The sequence below is a fragment of the Pithys albifrons genome, chromosome 4, assembly GCF_047495875.1.
Source record: "Pithys albifrons albifrons isolate INPA30051 chromosome 4, PitAlb_v1, whole genome shotgun sequence".
NCBI lineage: Eukaryota > Metazoa > Chordata > Aves > Passeriformes > Thamnophilidae > Pithys > Pithys albifrons.
The window spans coordinates 66,298,326-66,317,420 of NC_092461.1; the positions used below are offsets into that span (position 1 = coordinate 66,298,326).

General features: G+C 38.5%; 1 protein-coding gene across 8 annotated transcripts in view; it reads right to left on the bottom strand.

Annotated features, from left to right (window-relative positions):
* Window positions 1-822: 822 nt before the first annotated feature.
* Window positions 823-19,095, bottom strand: part of CHD7 (chromodomain helicase DNA binding protein 7) — a 133,747-nt gene continuing 115,474 nt past the window's right edge. For 6 of the 8 annotated variants that reach the window (XM_071554467.1, XM_071554468.1, XM_071554465.1 and 3 more), the window contains exons 23-38: window positions 18,599-18,758; window positions 15,490-15,579; window positions 14,765-14,868; window positions 13,218-13,347; window positions 12,877-12,949; window positions 12,604-12,658; window positions 11,689-11,917; window positions 11,312-11,520; window positions 10,494-11,171; window positions 9,931-10,091; window positions 8,061-8,288; window positions 7,390-7,833; window positions 6,604-6,825; window positions 6,050-6,190; window positions 5,440-5,544; window positions 823-4,666 (exon numbers count right to left, since the gene is read on the bottom strand). In XM_071554467.1, the coding sequence (XP_071410568.1) occupies window positions 3,713-4,666; window positions 5,440-5,544; window positions 6,050-6,190; window positions 6,604-6,825; window positions 7,390-7,833; window positions 8,061-8,288; window positions 9,931-10,091; window positions 10,494-11,171; window positions 11,312-11,520; window positions 11,689-11,917; window positions 12,604-12,658; window positions 12,877-12,949; window positions 13,218-13,347; window positions 14,765-14,868; window positions 15,490-15,579; window positions 18,599-18,758 (3,983 nt within the window). In that variant the 3' untranslated portion in view covers window positions 823-3,712. The remainder of the gene's footprint in view (window positions 4,667-5,439; window positions 5,545-6,049; window positions 6,191-6,603; window positions 6,826-7,389; window positions 7,834-8,060; window positions 8,289-9,930; window positions 10,092-10,493; window positions 11,172-11,311; window positions 11,521-11,688; window positions 11,918-12,603; window positions 12,659-12,876; window positions 12,950-13,217; window positions 13,348-14,764; window positions 14,869-15,489; window positions 15,580-18,598; window positions 18,759-19,095) is intronic. The other 2 variants (XM_071554472.1, XM_071554471.1) reach the window with 2 other exon arrangements.

Consider the following 19,095-nt stretch of genomic DNA (forward strand, 5'->3'; position numbering starts at 1 on the left):
TCCCACTGAGGAGAGTCAGAAAATGTTCATAGGCTGGCACTTTGCAGGCCCCCAGGAGAGTTTGAAGGCAGCAAGACCAAGAATTCTCATGTGCCCTTTACATTATCAGACTGCAGTCCTGATGTTAAGAATTCAGAGGTAGCTGAAACATGTGGTGCACAGCAATAGAAGTCTTAAGTGTCCCGAGCAGTTTTGTTCACAATACAAATTTAAATGTGAAGCTGAATACTAAAAATACTATTGAATATTGAATATCAATCTCATTCCCTACCCCAATCTCAAGCCCCTCTCAAATGAGGAAGTGCTTAATGGCAAAGGTCCTCAATAGAAGTAGGTTACTCCAATAAGCAACACTTTGATATTTGACATGAATATGAAACGAGAGTGAAGCTGACAGAAAATACCTGGGATTAGTTCAGGAATTTGCCTGCTATTTCAGCAATGACAGTTTTCAACACTCATACTTGAACTGTTTCTCATTTACAATTCCCTTATTTAAAAATATGTCTGTAACAGCCTGGGCAGAATTGTTGTTCAGTTCTTTCCCTTGGCAGAACTACACACTGTGCACACAGAACAGACTGTGATAGCATTCAGACCACTGCTGTACTTTGATACAGGTACTTTCTTCTTGAAAGTAACAGTGAAAGTCATTTATATTCCTCAATAACCCCATTAGCGTTTCCATGAACATTAGGATGTCCAGAAAAAAAAAAGAAAAAAAAAAAAGAAAAAAAAAGTTAGTGGCAAATGAAAGGCTCCCTCCTCATCGAGACAGACAGAAAGGGTGCTCCAGATGCGAATCAAGTGCAGAATAGTATCTGATTTATGCATCTTACTCACGTAAGCTTTTATTCATTTAGACACACTTTAAAACTCCGTCAGAATATTTGCAATAATTAACATGTAAAAACTCTGTCAAATCAAAGAAAAACCTTCATATTTTCATGTAATACATTTCTCGGACATTAGATGGCAATCCCCCCACTTCATTTTTGATACCAGGGGCCCATATCCCTTCCAAAAATCAAATGTCACCACCTTTGCAACAGGTGAGGGCTCTGTTTGGCTTGTAGAAAGCGAGGCTGTTCAGAAAGCACAGAGGCTCTCATATTCCCATTGTATTCGTTCTGTTGCAACAATTCTCCAGTTTTCTTGAGTAGGACAGGCAGATGAGTAATACCATCATGGAAGATCCTTATACTAGGGGTAAGATTCGTTGTCACTTGTTACGTGGACACTATGACTTACATATTTCCGTGTCAAAAACCTGTAGGCAGAAATAGGTGGTTACAAGAATTTCCCCGCTTTGACAGAGGAAAAAGGGATTTAGTCTGGCATTTAACAATATAATTTCTAGTCTTGCCAATTAAAAAGGGTCCTCCCAAGGGATATCATTAGTCTGTGTAAATCTTTTCTGGGAATTATAAAACTGAATTGAAAAAAAAATAAAAAAGGCTATTTGATACAGTATGTGGAATACACACAATGGGAAGCACCTGCCAGTGCTTACAGTGGGAATTCTATGGGTAGGAGAAAAAATAAGACACAAGGCATTTAAACAACAGCTCAAACGAATTCAACAGAGTATGTAACACACCTGATCATGTTAATGCACCTTGGCTTTCAGCCTCTTTTTCTGTCATGGTCTATGTGTGATGTTTTAGAAAGAGGCAGGAATAACACACCTCGTCAACCATTCTGTGATGCACATGGTGGGGGGAATCCTTCCTGACCTTCATTAACTCCCTATGATCTATTTAAGTGGCAGTACAAGACATCCTGACATTCTATTCATTTTAACAGTGTGTGCCTGTGATTCATTCACACAAAATTCACTTCCTAAGCTTTCATTTCTCATCTACTTTCATCATCCATGAAATGTTCTTTTCAAGCCGAGTTCACCCCTTTTCATACATCCCCCTCAAGACCAAATTTTGGCCTTGTAATACTTGTCCATTTGAGCTCTTGTGCAAATTCAGTCTACATGAGAGTGAGGTTCACAGCTCTCCTGCATTCCAAAACATAGATAATATCAGTCCTAAAGACAGGGGTCCACCCACAGCTGGCTACTGAAATAGCCAATTTTTCATGTACTCCACTGAAAATCGAACCTTTTATCCTCACTCTTGAGCTGGTTGTGTATGTGTGTGTCAAGGTGACAACACTGTTAAAACAGAACTTCTCAAATGGTACATTATCTCGAATATCAAAAGGTCACAAAAGGGTACAAATCGGTAGCTCTCCAGAAGAGACACTGGTTTTTATGAAAAGTGGGTCAGTTTTAGTTTCATGTAGGTTGTTTGACACAGTGGTTTCGGGCATCACAAGCTCTGGTCTACAGGATACCACAGAGCCTTTGTATCCCTTGCTGTCACTACAGCATTGTGTTTTTCTACCCATTAACCAAGGATAAATGACCTAGATATTGTGCCTATTAAAGCCTCATTTTTCTTTTGCCCTTTTGTTCTTTAGTGTACCACATTATCACATGCTGAACACATTTAAAGTATTCTCAGTCTCTCATGCCCCTTTGAAGGAGTAAAGTAGGGATTTCAGTGTGCATTTCTGTAGAGTTACTTAGTGTGGAAAATATGAAGGCAATTCAAGGTTTCTCTTCCTGCCTAGTCCCCTGAAGACGATCAGTTTAGCATTTATAGCCACTAATCTATAAAGAATATAGCAGGAAAATGCTATAAAAAAGCCACAAATGCAAATACAGAAAGTGAACACCAGTTTTGATGTCCCTAAACACTACATTCTATAATTACATCTCTGCATATCATGGGCCACTTTTATTAAAAGCATCATTACTACAGTTGGCAGCAATTTACATCTTATCTTACATGATAGCAGTTTCCAAAGAAAAAAAATAAAAAGACATCACAACAAAGAAAAACAATACATTTACAAAGTCATGTGTGTAAACTTCAAGGCTAGTTTAGAGTTGAGGTAATGCTGTTTAGCTTTGTGGCTAAAGTAACAAAGTCCTTTAATTTAAAAAAGGTACCTGATTTTTTTTCTTTTTGTTTATACCAGTGCATTACAAGATCACGAGACGATTAAACTGTAGCTTTATCCTGTAAGAACCTTCTCCGCGGGTTAATTTCCAAAAGGTACTTTTCACATTCAACAGCTGCCTTATTATTGCTGCGTCTCAAGACAGAGACATTCACACTATCATGAAGATTGTCAGAGAGAGAGTGTGTGTGTGGGTGTGTGCGCGCATGTGAGTGGGTGAACTCCCATACAGTCAAAATGAAGCGCGAGTACGATATGTATGGTAAATTTCATCTTGACCTTCACAGCAAAAAAAAAAAAAAAATTAAATATATAATTTCATCCTTCCTTTAAGCAGCACTTCCTTCTATTAGTGCCACTTGATTACAAATTGCTGCTTAATTCATAATACCAATGGTACCAAAAGAAAAAAAAAACCAAAAAGCAGAGCATTATGTCAATTTCCTTAAAAAGACATGATCACCTCTCAAATTTCATCTCTCCTAGGGATAATAAATAATGCACTGCACAATACTTAATGACCAAGATACCTTTTGACACATCTGTATAACATGACTTGAACTTTTTTTTTTTGCTACACTATGTTACAGAACAGCTTATAAAAACTAAGTATGGACATTAACTGTGAGTGTAAACAGTAGGACTACCACTTGTCAAAAGTTTAAAACACTTTAACTGTAACTGGTACTGGTTATTCATCATTTTCATTGTTTTCTATTTCTTCCCCCCCATCAAGTGAGTCTAATTCTTCACCCTGTGCTATTTCATCTTCTAAAACAGAGGAATCTGCAGTTTTATCAAGGCTCTCCTCTGCATCACTGCCTTCGAGATTTTCTTCATCTTTAAAGGCAGCTCCTTCAGTTTTGTCAGTAGCCTTCTCTTCATTGGAGCCCACTGCGTTCTGAAGTCCTGCTAGTGCTGGGAAACCGGGCAGAGTCAATCCTCCCAGTCCTGGAGGTAGAAACATAGATGGATAGAAGAGGCCAGGAGCCATGGTAGACAGCAGGAAAGGATTGAAGGCCAGAGGGTTTGTGGGCAATCCAGTGTTGGTGGTGGTGGTAGTGGTGGCAGTGGCGGTAGTCGCCGCAGTAGCAGCACTGACAGATCCATTTGCAGAGTCAGTAGCAGAAACAGTGTCTGTGCTTTTCTCAGAGTCTTTGTTCTCCTCTTCATTCTCATTTTTCTTCTCTTCAGCTTTTGAAGCGCCATCCTCAGTCTCTCCTTGACCAGAAGCAGTAGTGGCATTTCCAGTAGTAGCCGTTATTGGGTTATTCAACAATCCGCTTAGTCCAAACATATTGGGCAATCCTGCCATCCCTGGCAACATCAGAGGCAACATGGCAGCCGGATTTTTAGCGTCCCCCCCAGCAGCAGCAGCTGTTGCTAGCCCTGGCGGAAAGCCCATGAGGCCTGCGAGCTGGAGAGACTGCAGGTTCTGTAGGTTCTGGAGGCTTGTGAGGTCCATTCCAGCAAACAGACTGTTCATTAGTAGTGGGTTGATTCCCGAAGTTGATGCTACAGCAGCAGCTGCTGCAGCTGCTTTGGCAATTTCACTTTTTGGCCTTCTTCCTCTTCTGCTTGCTCCTTCCTCCCTCACAACAGGTCCAGTGAGAAGACGGTCAAACATGGACTCCGGAACAAAACCCTGAAAAGGGGAGGCGAAAAAACAAACTTTATTCTCATTTTACTTTTATAGCTTTCAGCAGTTAACTGATGACGATGAAAAAAGCAGAAGGGATTTCAGCAAAAAGCAGTTTGTTTTTTCACACTGGCAAATGGTGACTAGCTAGCTACTATAGTGAATAGCAGCAGAACATGTAAGGAAAGCTGCAGAAAGCAGTTTTTTTACACTTAAAACAGTAAAACAATACATACTGAAACTTTGTAGCTTCATTAAAAAACCCACCCTGATATGCTGTAGTTAAGAATTTTTATCTTTGCAATTTGTACTGACTTTCAGTATAGCAATAGAGTATTAAATTGAATACTTGCAGATTTGACCTTTTATTTTCAAACAAATGTTGTCAAATAAAAGGTAGAAAACCTATTCCTTTGATGCTGCCTGTTATCAAGACAACCAACCACATATATTTCTGTTATGAATGTGACAAAAATTTTCTTAATAGTTCCTAATGTACAGATACCCGTGTTTCTTATGGGTTGGTGTTTATAAGAAAAAAATAATGCAAAACAAATGCTGAAGGCTGCCTTAACTATAGCTTGCTTTTCGAGTGTATTTCAATCCCATTCTGCAGCAGCCTCCTATCACCATTCCTCCTGAGCTGGGTAACTCCTACACAGACATTACAATTTTCTCAGAAGGTGCTATAACATAAAGACTTAATAATCAATTTACGTAGCCTTCAACTTTTCTGTGCTATAATCTACCGTGAAGCATGGAATGAGAGTTTCACTTACAGACTGTTTAACAATATCAGTCCAATCTGGAGCAACAGCAAATTCAGGATTTTCTTCCAGCCATCTTGGCAAGTCCTTCATTGGAGGGGCCATAGCCCCACCCATCTAATGGAAGAGATAAAGTTAATACTTTAACAAAAACCCAGCAACAAAACCAAACAACTACTTATATGGGTATTTTCTATCTATGCATTTTCATCTCTGAAGGATAGCAGTGAAGACTGTTAGTTCAGACTATGGAAAACTACATGGCATACCCGAATTGACAACATCATGTTTTAAAAAAAACTTCTTAAAAAAAACCACAAAAAACCCAACGAAACAGTCAAGTGCTGCAGCTTAGGCAGGCCTAGTAATAAAATTTGGATCAGATGTAAGGAAAAAATGTGCTATATAGGTTCAAAAAGTAAGAGCTATTCACTCAAGTGATCAATATGAACATACCTGAAGAGCAAAGAGGGAATTAAAGGAACCAGGTGGCACAGCCCAGTACAAATAACTGCCAGTGCCAAATTACTAAATTTTCCCTTTGAAAGTTTGGAGTAGAAAACCTGCTTTCCACATGCAAAGCCATTATTAAAGACCTCCACTGAACTAACTTAATTTTTACCTTCTTTCCATTCCGTTTATTTACAACAGGTACCCTTTCTTCTCCTGTCAAGGTGTTTATATCCAGTTTATTAGGGTTTCGACATCTGTGTCGTTTTTGTTTCGGCTTCTGAAATGGGGAAAACAGCACATCTGCACTCTTCTGAAAAGAAGAGAAATGTATTGCTTTTTAGTTTTTCATTTTCTTGACAAAAATCACCAATAACAGTACCACTTTTCACAACAATTTTAAGAAGGGATCAATTACTTTACTCTCAGATTATGTCAGAAGACATTTTTCTTGTATCAGATGAAGAAATTCTGCAGAACTTGACAAACACTGTTCTAACATGTTGTTATATACAAATATTAAGAAAGGAAAAGCAACTCAAACACCCTGATGCCACTGGGGTGTTTAGATACATTAGTTAGGGTGGCTGAAGAAAAAACCTCCACTGAAAACAAAGTTACAAAATGGAATTACTATGCCAAACGTGAAGAAATTCGTTCTGATGTCTGTAAAGCTAGCTTTTGCATTAATTCCATAGAACAATGTTTTTAGAATCACATACTTACTGGTACATAACTAGGCATATCTACAGTGTAAGTAGGATGCAATTTAAGCCATTCAACTAAATCCTTGTTTTTTGGAGCATCCTCTCCCACCAGCCTGGTCCCATCCTCTAGATTGATTACAGGGATGCGAGTGTCTGGGTCTAATTGACCAGGAGATGGAATGTTCCTTGCTGGTAGGGCTTCCACATCTTCTTCAAAAGCTTTGGTCACTTCTGCATCCTCCTGAAAACAGTATCTATATTAATTTTCACTTCAAGGAACATCTGAAGAAATAATTTCAAAGACTGAAGAGAAATGTTCAAGATTTTGCACATGCAAGAGTTAATGGGGTTTAAATATTCATACTACATAAAGCAGTATCATTGCATTAGGGAATTTTGTAAATTTAGCATTCTTGAACAATATAGAACATACAGCTAAAGACAAAGCAGTTTTTGTGCTTTTCTAGTAAATGTCCTCCAAGACCCTCCCTTTTCAACACAACAAGGATGACATACTTAAACCTCAAAATAAGTTGTTAGAAATATGTTTTGTTAAAAAAAAAAAAAGCAATTTTGAAAGTATGAGCTACTTAAAACTCAGCTACAATTTGCTGGAGTAAAATCTTGATGTGAACATTTTGTTTGGTTCAAAAAGAAGTAATGGCTCTAAACAAAGAAAAAGCTGGTTGGGCAAAACCAGTATGTTACTATTAGGCAGAGTATAACAAGACTTTAAACACATTCAGGAAGTACCAGAGACAGAAGAACAAATACAAGAGAAAAAGGAAAAAGGTTGTGGTCTTACTACAGTCAATGATGTCCGTTTGTTGCTCATAAATAACAGATCAAGCCCTTCTACATTTTTCCTCCTTCCTCTCCTCCTCTTCATGGGCGGTTCTCCGTCTATTAAAGAGCCATTTAGTAGATGCCTTGTGGGTGTGCGTGAAAGACCTGCTTGCAGCAGCTCCATTTGAGTTTTAAAGGCATCAGACACGGGTGTGGAGACATTAGGCAAGATAAACTTTGAAGTAACAGACGAAAAATTTGAGGTAGAACTTGTTGCCTCTCGTGAGGCCTTTGATAAATCTACAACCTTTTCTTGTCCATTTTCTGAGACCACCTGAGACTCACGTAACTGGGCAACCATTTCCATAAGATTTCTCCTCTTGGCAGCTCTCTCAGCCTCAATTTCAATTTTTCTGCGTCTCCTCCTCCTCTGACGTGGAACTGATAAATTGAGTGCATCTTCCTAATGAAAAATGGGCATTTACAAACATTAGCAAAGCTCTGTTTGCTATGCTGAATTTAAAATATAACTCCAAACCTAAAACTCGGAAAACAAAGCCTTCATTTTACTCAAAGAAACACTTTTATATTTTTCCTATTTTATTTAAAGATACGCTATTTTTCTCAATTATGCAGAAGCACCTGCAAGATAAAATATTTTACATAAAGAAGAGAAAGATGCAGTCTTGCCTTTGATAACTGAGGAGACGCAGTGATATCTTCACTGCCACTGACACTGGCTTGACCAACCAGGGAGAGCTCTGCAAAGCTCCTTTTTTGTAGAGGGCTGTCCACAGCTGTTGGAGCATATCCAGGTATGAGCCCCTGGAAATCAAACATCTGGCGCCTATTTACTGGCCACTTCCCTTTCAGCACTGCTTCACAGATGTTGTCTAATCGGTTGATCATTACTCGGTCCTGCATAAAGCAAAAGTATGTAATGAACCTTCAGCGCAGAAGCCGCCACTTAAACTCAAATGACTGTTATGACACAGCCCAGTTTCCAGAGCTTAAGAAATACACTTAAAACTATTCTTGCATGTTAGGATAAATTGATCACCTTACAAGAAGACAACACACAATTTTATAGAATAAAACATCACTAGGATTTAAAAACTGCATTTATATTGCTGGGGAAGAAGAAAAAAAACAGATCAAGTTTTTTGTGTGACAATGTACTAACTGAAAAGTTTAACAGAAACTCACTGCTGTTTTACACTGCAAAACTCCAGTAGTTAGCAAAATCAACAGTTAGGATGGAAAAATCAAAACATCTGCAATCAGTATCTTAAAGCTGCAGTTCGTGAGATCCAAGAGGTTGGATCTGCAATTCTGTCCTAGGAAGTGGATCCTCATTAGCGTCACTATTAATAAAGTTCAACATTATGAAATGGGCACCAACCTAGGGACATCTAATGAATGTCAATTTTCATTCCACACCCATTATCACTTCAAATTTCACTGAAGCGTGTACACTAAAAATCTCTAATTATGTTTATTAGTCTACTTATGCTGAACCTATACAGATGAAGGATTTTCTGTTCTGTTTTCACACTATGACCAGGAACAAGATTTTAGACCACGTTTCCTAAATACTTGCTGAAAGCAGAGAAGTATTATTTGATTTTTTCCCATTTCAGTATTCAAGCGCATTCTGTGCTAGCCTACCTGAAGTAGTAGAAACTTCTTGACTAAAAGAAATACTGCTGGTTAGGGAATATGAACATCAGTTAGCTTCCTGAACAGCAAAACCGTGCAAAAGCCACTAGCAAATCTCAGCAGCTGCAACAGACTGCTTGCTTTCCCCAGAAATAAGCCTATTAAGAGCAAGGTCCTGCCGCCTTGCTCCCCCCTTCCCCCCCACCCCAAACCAGATGGCCCTGTTATGGTGATTAGTAAGCTTAAGACTATTACTACTTTATTTTTCTCTCTCCCCTTACTGCAAAGGAGGGTACTAAATTAAGTGTGGATTTATTACAAGGTTACAATTTTGTATTTTTAAAAACATTTCATATTAGATAATTTTCTGCATTGTTACCAAAATAAGGTACAGCTTTATCCTATATAAAACGGCTGCTTATGTTTGCAGGATACCTTAATACAATTACATCTGTCAACATTACATAATGGCTTAGATCATGTAGGTCACTAAACTCTTCTCTAAAACCTCCTCACCCCAAAATAAAGAGGTGATCTTAGAAAGTCTCATCTCTCAGTGTTGCAGATTACTCTGCAGACAAAATTCATAATTCAAAACTGTATAGTGGTGGTGCAAGAGGTGGGATTCTGAGGACACACTTATGGACCCTATGAAGAACTCATGTCTGGCATGTTTGTGGTTTTAATAAAAGACACTATTTTCAATAAACAATTTCTTTCAATTCCACTGCTAATTTGTATGAAATAGAGGAAAAAATGCTATTCCACACATCATTCACAGAAAATAGTCTCTTGCCCGTTAGAATTGCATTATCATACAAAGCTCACTGTTCATTTTGCAAACACATTGCACATATTTTATCTATATTGAAAAAGACACATCTTTTTAACCCTAACCAACCTTAGGCCAGAAAGAGAAGGCAAATGTTCTCTCATGAAGCAGCTGAACAACAGAGGGATCCCCATCTTCCATGTAGAATCCATCGCGTGTTTCATCCCTTGCGGTACTCATAGAGGCATTGCTTTCTTCATCGAAATTCTTACCCTGAGAAACTGCTCCTGCTGAATAACAACCATAACCAGAATTAACATCCAATGTCAACCTAACTAGGTAGGCTAAGGCAACGAGGCTTGACACAACATTTTGTGCTCAGGCTTTGAGTTCATTAACTACTACAGAAGAACCTTAGTCTTCCGCATTTGGCACACAGATAGACCACATTTATTGGCTCAGTAACCTATCTTGAAAATCATCCCTTGTGGCAGAATACCCTGCTGATGCTGGATAGTTCTTATGAAAGCTTATCTAGCCACCTGATACACAGGAGGGCAGAGGAACTGCTGCATACAGCCCAACTCATACTCCAGAATGGCACCATGTGTGCCACTTACCAGCTGGCATGAGCTACAACAGCTGTGGGACTCGTGCTTAAGCACACAGAACTCATCTGACCAATGTATTACCTTCAGGCTGGGAGGACTCTTCTGATTTATCATCATCATCCAGTTTCTCCTCTTCATCTTCTTCCGAACCTTTCTCAGAAATAGATTTTGGATCTACATCTGTACTCATTTCTATGTCTTTCAATTCACATTTAACAGAGCCAGGCTCAGCCTCAGCATCACAATCTGGTTTAGTGTCCTTATCTGCAATATCTGTCTCCTCTTTGATATCGGATTTTTCTTTGGCTGCTGGATTTTCAGACCCTTCAACTTTAGACTCTGTTTGTTCTGTAGTTTTTTCTTCTTGTACTGGTGTGGATGGGACAATAGGTGGTGTTTGACTGCAGCCAGCACCCAGAGGGTTTACAGAGGAGACAGTATTTGCATTACCTGTCCCTCTGTTTTGAGCAAAGTTTTTGTGAGCCTCAAGAAAAGAGAGTTCAGGATCATTCAGAATGTGATAATCTGTCCTACTGACTCCATGTTTAGCAGCACCAATCAGTAAGTCTTTGTCATGTTTACCACACTCCCACCACTCTGGCAGGTCCAAACTTGGTTGGCAAAGTTTCAGCCTCTCCCCCAGCTGTGGGTGATGGAGAACCTGCTCACGGATTTTCCGCAACAACTCAATGCGATATAAAGTTCTAGAAGCACGCTCTTCTGTGATCGGTTCAATCATCATGGAAAGATCAGGTGGTTCTGCAATGACATTAATTTGTATTGTTTAACATGGATTAAATGTACTCCCATTTCAAAATCATTACACCTGGGCAGGAAGTTTCAACAGTCCTACTTTCAAGTAATAACCATGTTGATTTCCACAGTCAGTTAAAACTTACCATCATCTGGTTTGACTGGCATTCGGCACACTCGCCTACACATATTCACAAAGCCATTAAAATACTTTTCCAAGCTTTCATCGGACTTTTTATCAAGCCGTGCAAATGCTCTGAATTGATTCCACTCAAATTGATGTTTTACAGGATCAAAAATAATTCCAAAAGTAGACACCACACGATAAAAATCAGCTTCTTCTCTTCTTGTCCATCTAGTCAAGGAAGAAACAAGGGAAGTGAGGCCACTGACTAAACAAGAGTCCAAACATAGTTTAGATGCCTCAAACCCCCCTTAGTTTATTCTTTCAAAACAGAAGAGCGGTATCAGCGACACACAAGCTCAAATAACATTTAAAGAAAGATACCATCTAGATACTCACTTTTGTCGTTTTTCAGTTATTATAGCCTCCCTTTCTGCTTCTAGAGCTCTCACTTCTTCTCGAGGCCGACGTCTCCTGCGGTCAGTCTTCATTAGTGCCTCTTGCCTCATTTGTTGCCTTTTATAGCTGCGCTGATAGGCAGTAATGAGGCGACGCAGACGGGTAGTCAGGGTTGAAGTGTTGGGCCAGTAGAGTTGGCCTAAGTCAGCATTGCTTTCACTGTGCTTGTCTAGAGAACAGAGAAGTATTTGCACACTGTAAAACCAACACTAAACAGTTCAAAGTTTCCATGGCTAAAACTGGATTCCTGTTTTATCAGATAAGAACACATGCCTGTAATACTGGTGCATAACAAATTAGAAACAGGATAACTATTGGTAGAATCAAACCATCCAACTCTAAGAATTCAAAAATGCTTGTGAAACATTTAGAGATAACAATCACGCATTATTATTCAATATTACGAATGCAAACATATTATGAACACTACGTATTTAAATTAATGCAATGCATCTTTAAATACATCACTAAGGAGATTATTCTGCCTCTGAGGAAACACCTATGCTTATCAATTCTCACTTTATTATTCTCAAGTAAACTTGGCAATTTTCCTTCATATTGAGGAAACAACATATCTGTAACTTCCAAGATTATCTCGGCAAAACCATCAATGGCTGCATTATGAAACATCTGGTCTTTATCATCACAGTTTCTACTATGTAATTAAAAATCCAGTGAACCACAATGAGGATTATTTAAAGACAGTAAATAATTGGTTTGGAAAACATGAAGCACAAAGCAATTCGGCAGTAAAAAGTTTACTGTGGTACTGCCCCAAAACACCACCCATCTCCTCACATAGTAATACAGACAGTCCACCTTTCACTAAACGATCCATCTTTGCTATAGTCTTACTTGGATGTATTTCTATGGACTCCTCTTTGTCTTCTGGAGGTGAGTTTGCAAATTCCTTAGGGAGAAGACAGAAGTTATTTTAGTTTCCAGTTTTTACCATATGTCATTGTTTGAGGAGAAAAATATGTTATGTCTCAAACAGAGCAACAAACAATCTTTGTAAGGTGTATTTATTTGGTAGCTCTCAAATTTAAGAGCTGCACAGTAAAATAAGTATGGAGAATCAGTTATAGTTTTATATATTTGTAATTACAGAAAGTTGGAAGTTCTTACATCAATTTCATCCTTGAAAGGAGTTCTGGTTGGCTTATATTCTGGATCTTCATCCTCTCTGTCAAATTCACCCCTATAAAATATTTAAAAAGAAGTATATTGGTTTTGAGAGGGGGCTAATTTTCTGGACAGAAGCAAATAAGCTACAAAAGACATCAGTATGGTGTACCAAGTTGCACATTTCTATTTCATGCTCAACTGTGTAAACTATTCTATGTACTTTGCACATCATATGATCACTTTATATCCTCAGGCAACACGTAAGTAAAATATGACATATGAACTCATGCCAACATATACAATGCCGAAAAAGTTTATTAATTTTTTCATGTCCTCCTTACCCATCACCGCCATCTGCTAACATGTCTGTCCCTCTCTGTTCAGCAGCTATGGCCTTTGCATCAGGCATGCCAACCCGTTCCAGAAAGCACAGTGTTGGATCAGCTCTCATAGAATTGTACTTCTCATAACCTGCATGCAGAGCAGGAGACAAATGTTTTTCAAAAAGCTATGACCAACTGTGAATAGAACAGGTTTAGGCAGTAGAAGTAAATTTTTCTGGATTCATTTATTTATTTTTTAATAAAATGAAGAAGCTGTCACCATGCTGGAAACAATCACTTCATCCATGTAAAGAAGTTGTTCCCATTCATAAATTCTACCAGCACTGAAACACTTTCCCATCAACAACATTAAACAACAGAAGATAGTCAGGAAAGCATTAAATTCAATATAGTTATAAGGTAAAGTAAAAACCTTTCACAAGTGAAAAACTTGAAGTTTCTTATATGACTTTTGCAGTGGTTCTTCACATTCAATACTCACCAGTGGAAACACAGATGTGAATGGAAACACACACACACACACATACACACACACACACACACACACACACACACACACACACACACACACACATTTTCTATAGCTCCAGCCCTGCTGGAGCCCTCAATATAGGCTGAAAAAATGCTGTATACATGGGTTATACGGAAGGCCAATGAACCTGTCTTATTAGGTTTAGGATGATGCATGTCAGTAAGATGACACTGTTCCCTCTATGGTTTTCAAACTGCTGTTTGCTTTTTTACTGCCCAAGTTGACTAGATGGAAAATGGCAGATCCCAACAGTGCACTGCAGGAAAATGATTTTTAGACTAGACTTGCCTCAGCTGAGCCCACAACACAGAGCTGCTGTACATAGGCAGAACAGCACAATTCAATTAGGATTTGTACTACAACACACTGCTCCTAACTGCTGTAGAGCCTCAAGCCAAACTGTAATCATGAAAGGTTTTATAAGCCATCATTCTCCCCTTTAGTCAGGCTGGGCTGCTGAGAATACCTCTGCGACCTCCAGAGAATTGGGATTATAATCAGGAATCGCTCACTGTATATATCATGCCAGCTCTGCATCCCCAGCCTTTCAAAGTTAACAAGGCTGCATCCCACTCAAGGGAGCCGGGAGTTCTCAACACTGACATTTGTGAAATATTGCTTGGAACAAAGCCCAGGAGGCACTTGTACAGATTAATAGCAGAGGTTAAGCCCACCGTCCACTTTGACACTGGTTGGCAGAGTTAGCAAGTGAAGCAGTGCTGGAAGCAAAGTTTATGAAGATCTATCTTACTATTTGGCTATTATTTAAACAAATATGGCTTTGTTTTATTTACAGCCAAGAAACTAATGTTTTCTTCTCAAATGTTCTGCAAACATTTAAAAACAGCATCTGATATTTACAGCTCATATTAGGTTTTTAATGCAGGCAGGAAAAAAAGGGAGATACTAGCCAACAGTTCTTTGGAACAATACTTGTTAATATTATGACTGAACAGTCCTACACACTGAAAGCTTTACAACTGAGTTTTGTTCAGAGTGAGACATCGCTTACCGTGCTTAAAAACACCAATTAAAAGGGATTTATCCGCCTCCTTATCCCACCAGTCTGCAGGAACTTCAGCATGGAATGGCTCAGGTATCCATACATCTACTTCACTGTGAAGATGGCATTATATACATTCTCAAAGGTATTACCGGACCAAGATTAAAAAAAAACAAAAACAAAAACAAAAACCCCAAACCAAACAAAAAACACAAACAGAAACAAACAAACAAAAAAAACCACACCAAAAAACCAACCCCCCAAAAGACCCCCAAATGTTTCACACTGTTCTGTAAATATGAATTTTGAGGGGGAAAAACACCCCAAAACCCAACACAGAAACTGAAACACCCTAATAAATAATTACAATTTTTAAACAAACAAACAAAAACCCAACCAACTTAAAAACCCACAACAAAAAAACCCCAACATTAGGCTATTTTGGGAGTGGAATGGTTATCTAAATATGATTAATTTAAGGTCTTAGTATTTTTTAAATTGCGATAGAATAATCCCTCAATATTAGAGATCTGAAAATCCACTTTTGTCATTTCCCACTTTGTTTCCTCCTCCAGGAAAACTACCCACTGCCCTTGATAAATTAATAAGGCTGCATGAGAACAGACATATAAGATAAAAAGTGTGACAACCTTTAAACATCGCATTATTATAGTATGTGTACTTTATAAAAGCCAGTGTCATAAAACAAAAAATAAACCTGCACTTGCACTAACCTTGAGTCAGCACCCTCTAAGATCTTGTCTGCTTGGTCCCCTATAACTTCTTGTCGTAGATAGTAGAGCATGCGGACACGCAGCAGGACCCTGGAGAGCAAGGCAGAGGGGGGAAAAAGTTCTTAACTTCAGGACTGTTTGCCAACAGTGGCTTTTGGCAGCTGCTGCTGTTCATCCATCATCCTGCCAAGGCTGATTAGCCATGCTGTATGGTAGGCTTGAAGCGTGACAGATGGTGGCACATAATCACCTCTGTGTGGTGCTTTCTGCTGGCTTCCAACAGGCCTGCCTGGCAACTGCTTACACTGCACAGAGAGGGACCCAGCTCAGCCCGGCCCCGGCGCATTTCATTTAGTTCTACCTAGTGCAGCTTGTGAAGTTTAGACACGTACTCTACCACTGCCTCTGAAGTATTGAAGCAAGTTTGTAAACAACTGAGCAGATGGCTTTCAGTAACTGTTCTGCTTCATTATCTCATAAAATTTCCTCAGCTGCTGCCTTAATACCATTTTTGGAAGCACATCAGAAGTTGTAGGAATAAACGAGATATAAAATCTGGTTTTACTACCTTACAATAAACCCTCAATATGGAATGTCAGGTTTTTCAGATTATACAACTTTTTGCTTCTGAGAATGGGGGAGAAAAATAATCCCCCATTTCCCTTGAGAGATATTAACTATTTTTACTCTTAATAGTTCAAACTGCTATTTAATTACCTATGCACAACCTAACTGCTACAAGGAAGCGAAAAATCTTCATAGTCCATGTTTATTTTTCTGCATTTCTGCAATACTACAGTCGTTTTTGGAAGCACTGTCAGGTGTTGTGGTCACACTTGAAGCTGGCAGGAGAGAGAATGGCAGACTAGCTTTTCAAGGAGACTTGAAATGAGGTCATTTCTATAGACAAAGTATCTACCTGAAAATAATCCCGTTCTCCTATGTTTACCCAATTCAGGGCACCCCCTGCTGCCTAGTTCATGAAGTAAAACCAGTACCAGCTAAAATGGAGATTACTCAGCCTGCCCTCTCACTGTACCCATATCCATCACGGCAACTGTTGAATTGCTGCTGCTCCTGGAATAGCGAGGGTGACCAGGGAAGCAGTAATCTGATCACCCACTCGCATGAAAAATTTAGACCACCACCAGTTTTGAGAGCTCCCCATTAGAGACTTGATGCAACCAGAGCAATACCCAGTTTCACACGTGTTATACAATCAAACCTTGGAAGAGCAGGGATTTGAATGAAGGTCATGTCTGCAATTCAAAGCATGTCCAACATGCTTCTTTCTGAATGCATGGTAACTGGGACCACTAAGGTGTCCCTGCTCCCTGTGTGGCTATGTAAATAAGCTGTTGAGGGTCTCTATCATCTTAGTATTAAGCAATAACAGCTGTTACATCAAGCCAAAGAGGAGGAGCAGGAAATAAAACCCAAGATCAACCAAAAACCAGAGGCTCTTTGAACCTTTCAGAAGTACTGTGCATTAAACCAGCATACATGGTACACAAGGACAGAACACCAGTTCTTATAAACTCAACTGCTACTGGTATCTTTTGAAGGAAATTACTCAGATTATTAACTGGCTTCCACCTGTGTTTGATTTTACCTGTGCTAAACATGTGGCTTCTACAATTCACTTAGTCCTGGTGGATCTCGCAAGTGAAGGAAAAAGATAGCAACTGAAAACACTCCTGCACATTTACTAGTCTTCCCAATCCTTGCAACTGTTCCACTGTGTTATTAAGAAGCAATATTTAAAAAATGAATTTAAGTGTGATCTGCAAACTGATATAATGAGCAACGAAGACATGTTACCTGAGAGATTAAAATAATATTCCAGAAAAGAATTTTATCCCTTCATGAGCAAATGAAATGTAATAATAAATCTGAGTAACAGTTCACAAAAAAAATCAGAAAACAGTTTATTTGGAAGTGCACTTGCTAACGTAATTCTATGAGTATCTGTTGTCATCAGCTGAGAATTAAGCTCAGTTAGCATCTGGAAATGAACTAATAACCCCCTTAAATGTCTTTCCTCCATCACATCACACCCCCTATTGACAGCCCACAGGTACTTTTCAAATCAATAAGTTCTTTCCAATAAACAGTATGAGTAAGACACAATATCTATTCAAAACACAGAAGTAGTGACAACCTTTCAGTAACACTGCATTATAATTCTATGGTATATATACTATGAGTAGAAATTTAAAAACAAAACCAAACTCCCCAAAGCCCAAAAGCAAACAACCACTTTCAACTGTAAAACAAGGTATTTCTGGGACACAAGTAGGTTCAGTGTCTATAATAGAGAATCTAGTAAGCAAATCTGAGATGCAGTCAAAGGAAGCTGACACAAAAAAAAATACAGTACAAAACAAAAGCCAGAAAAAAAGGTAAGAGAGTCTCTTAAGACACATTCATGCAACAATAAAAAATAAATACAATAACCTCTATCCCCAAAGGTTTTTGGTTTAGCAACTTGTTTAGAACTTCAAAAATCAAATCAGGACAAATCAATTCAGGTAAGAGAGCTCAGTGAGAAATTTCATCTCAAAGGAGAAAGAATAATCTGTATAATGTGAAGAGCAAGAGAGGAAGGGAGAGAAAGAATGAAAAGATACATCCAGATATAGGTGAACTACTACAAGAAACTCTGGAAACTAAGAACTGGATATAATAGTGTACCATCTACTAAAGGGAACCTTAAGGACATCAGCCTGAGAGACCCCACAAAAAGGGTAAGAAACAAACAGCTTTTGTTTAAAGATAGCCAATTGTCAAGAGAAATAGACACAGTGTAGGAATATAGTCTTTCCTTTATATGGTAAAAAGAATAACCTCATCTGATTCCATTCTTATTTAGCAAGGAGTGAACAATTTTCTTCAGAACTGTGCTGATCAGTCATAAAGAGCTTACAGAAGTATCCAGACATCTGTTAAGATGATTATCCCCAAATTAAAAAGTAATAATGGCCTTTACATCCTATTACATGGCCCTGTGTTCTATTAAATATATCCAAATTAAGTTGAGGACTTTTCAAAAGCATGTAGACTAAAAAACACCCACTAAACCTCTAAATGAGATATTTTTAATACTTACTTATTACAGTGATGTTTGAGATGTTTCCTATAGCTGTCTTCCTGAAATAATACATCTGGATTACAGGTTGTGAGCCAATCGGCATCTTGCAGCATTGGCTGTGAACTCTGAGCTTTTACTTTCTTCCCTTTCCTCCCTCTGGGCACTGGTGCAGACAGACCTAGATAAAACCCAAATATTTCTTACACAATCTGAATAGAAAAACTCTCACCCCAAACTACATTACAAACATACATTTAAATCTAAGTATCACTGCTATATTAATTACTTTGTGGACAACACAGCCACCAAAAACTGAACAGCGACGTAATTCAGTACAGAAAAGTGCAAGTAACAAAATCAGCCAAAACTTTCATGCAAATTTAGGTGTGAAGATTTCAAAAATTCAGAGTGCTAGCCAGAAAATGGTGTTATATAAATATTTCTTGTAAAAAGTCTCATGAATCTGAATGGCTGTAAGGAAACAAGCTTTCTGATTTATGGCAATTTAAAAGAGA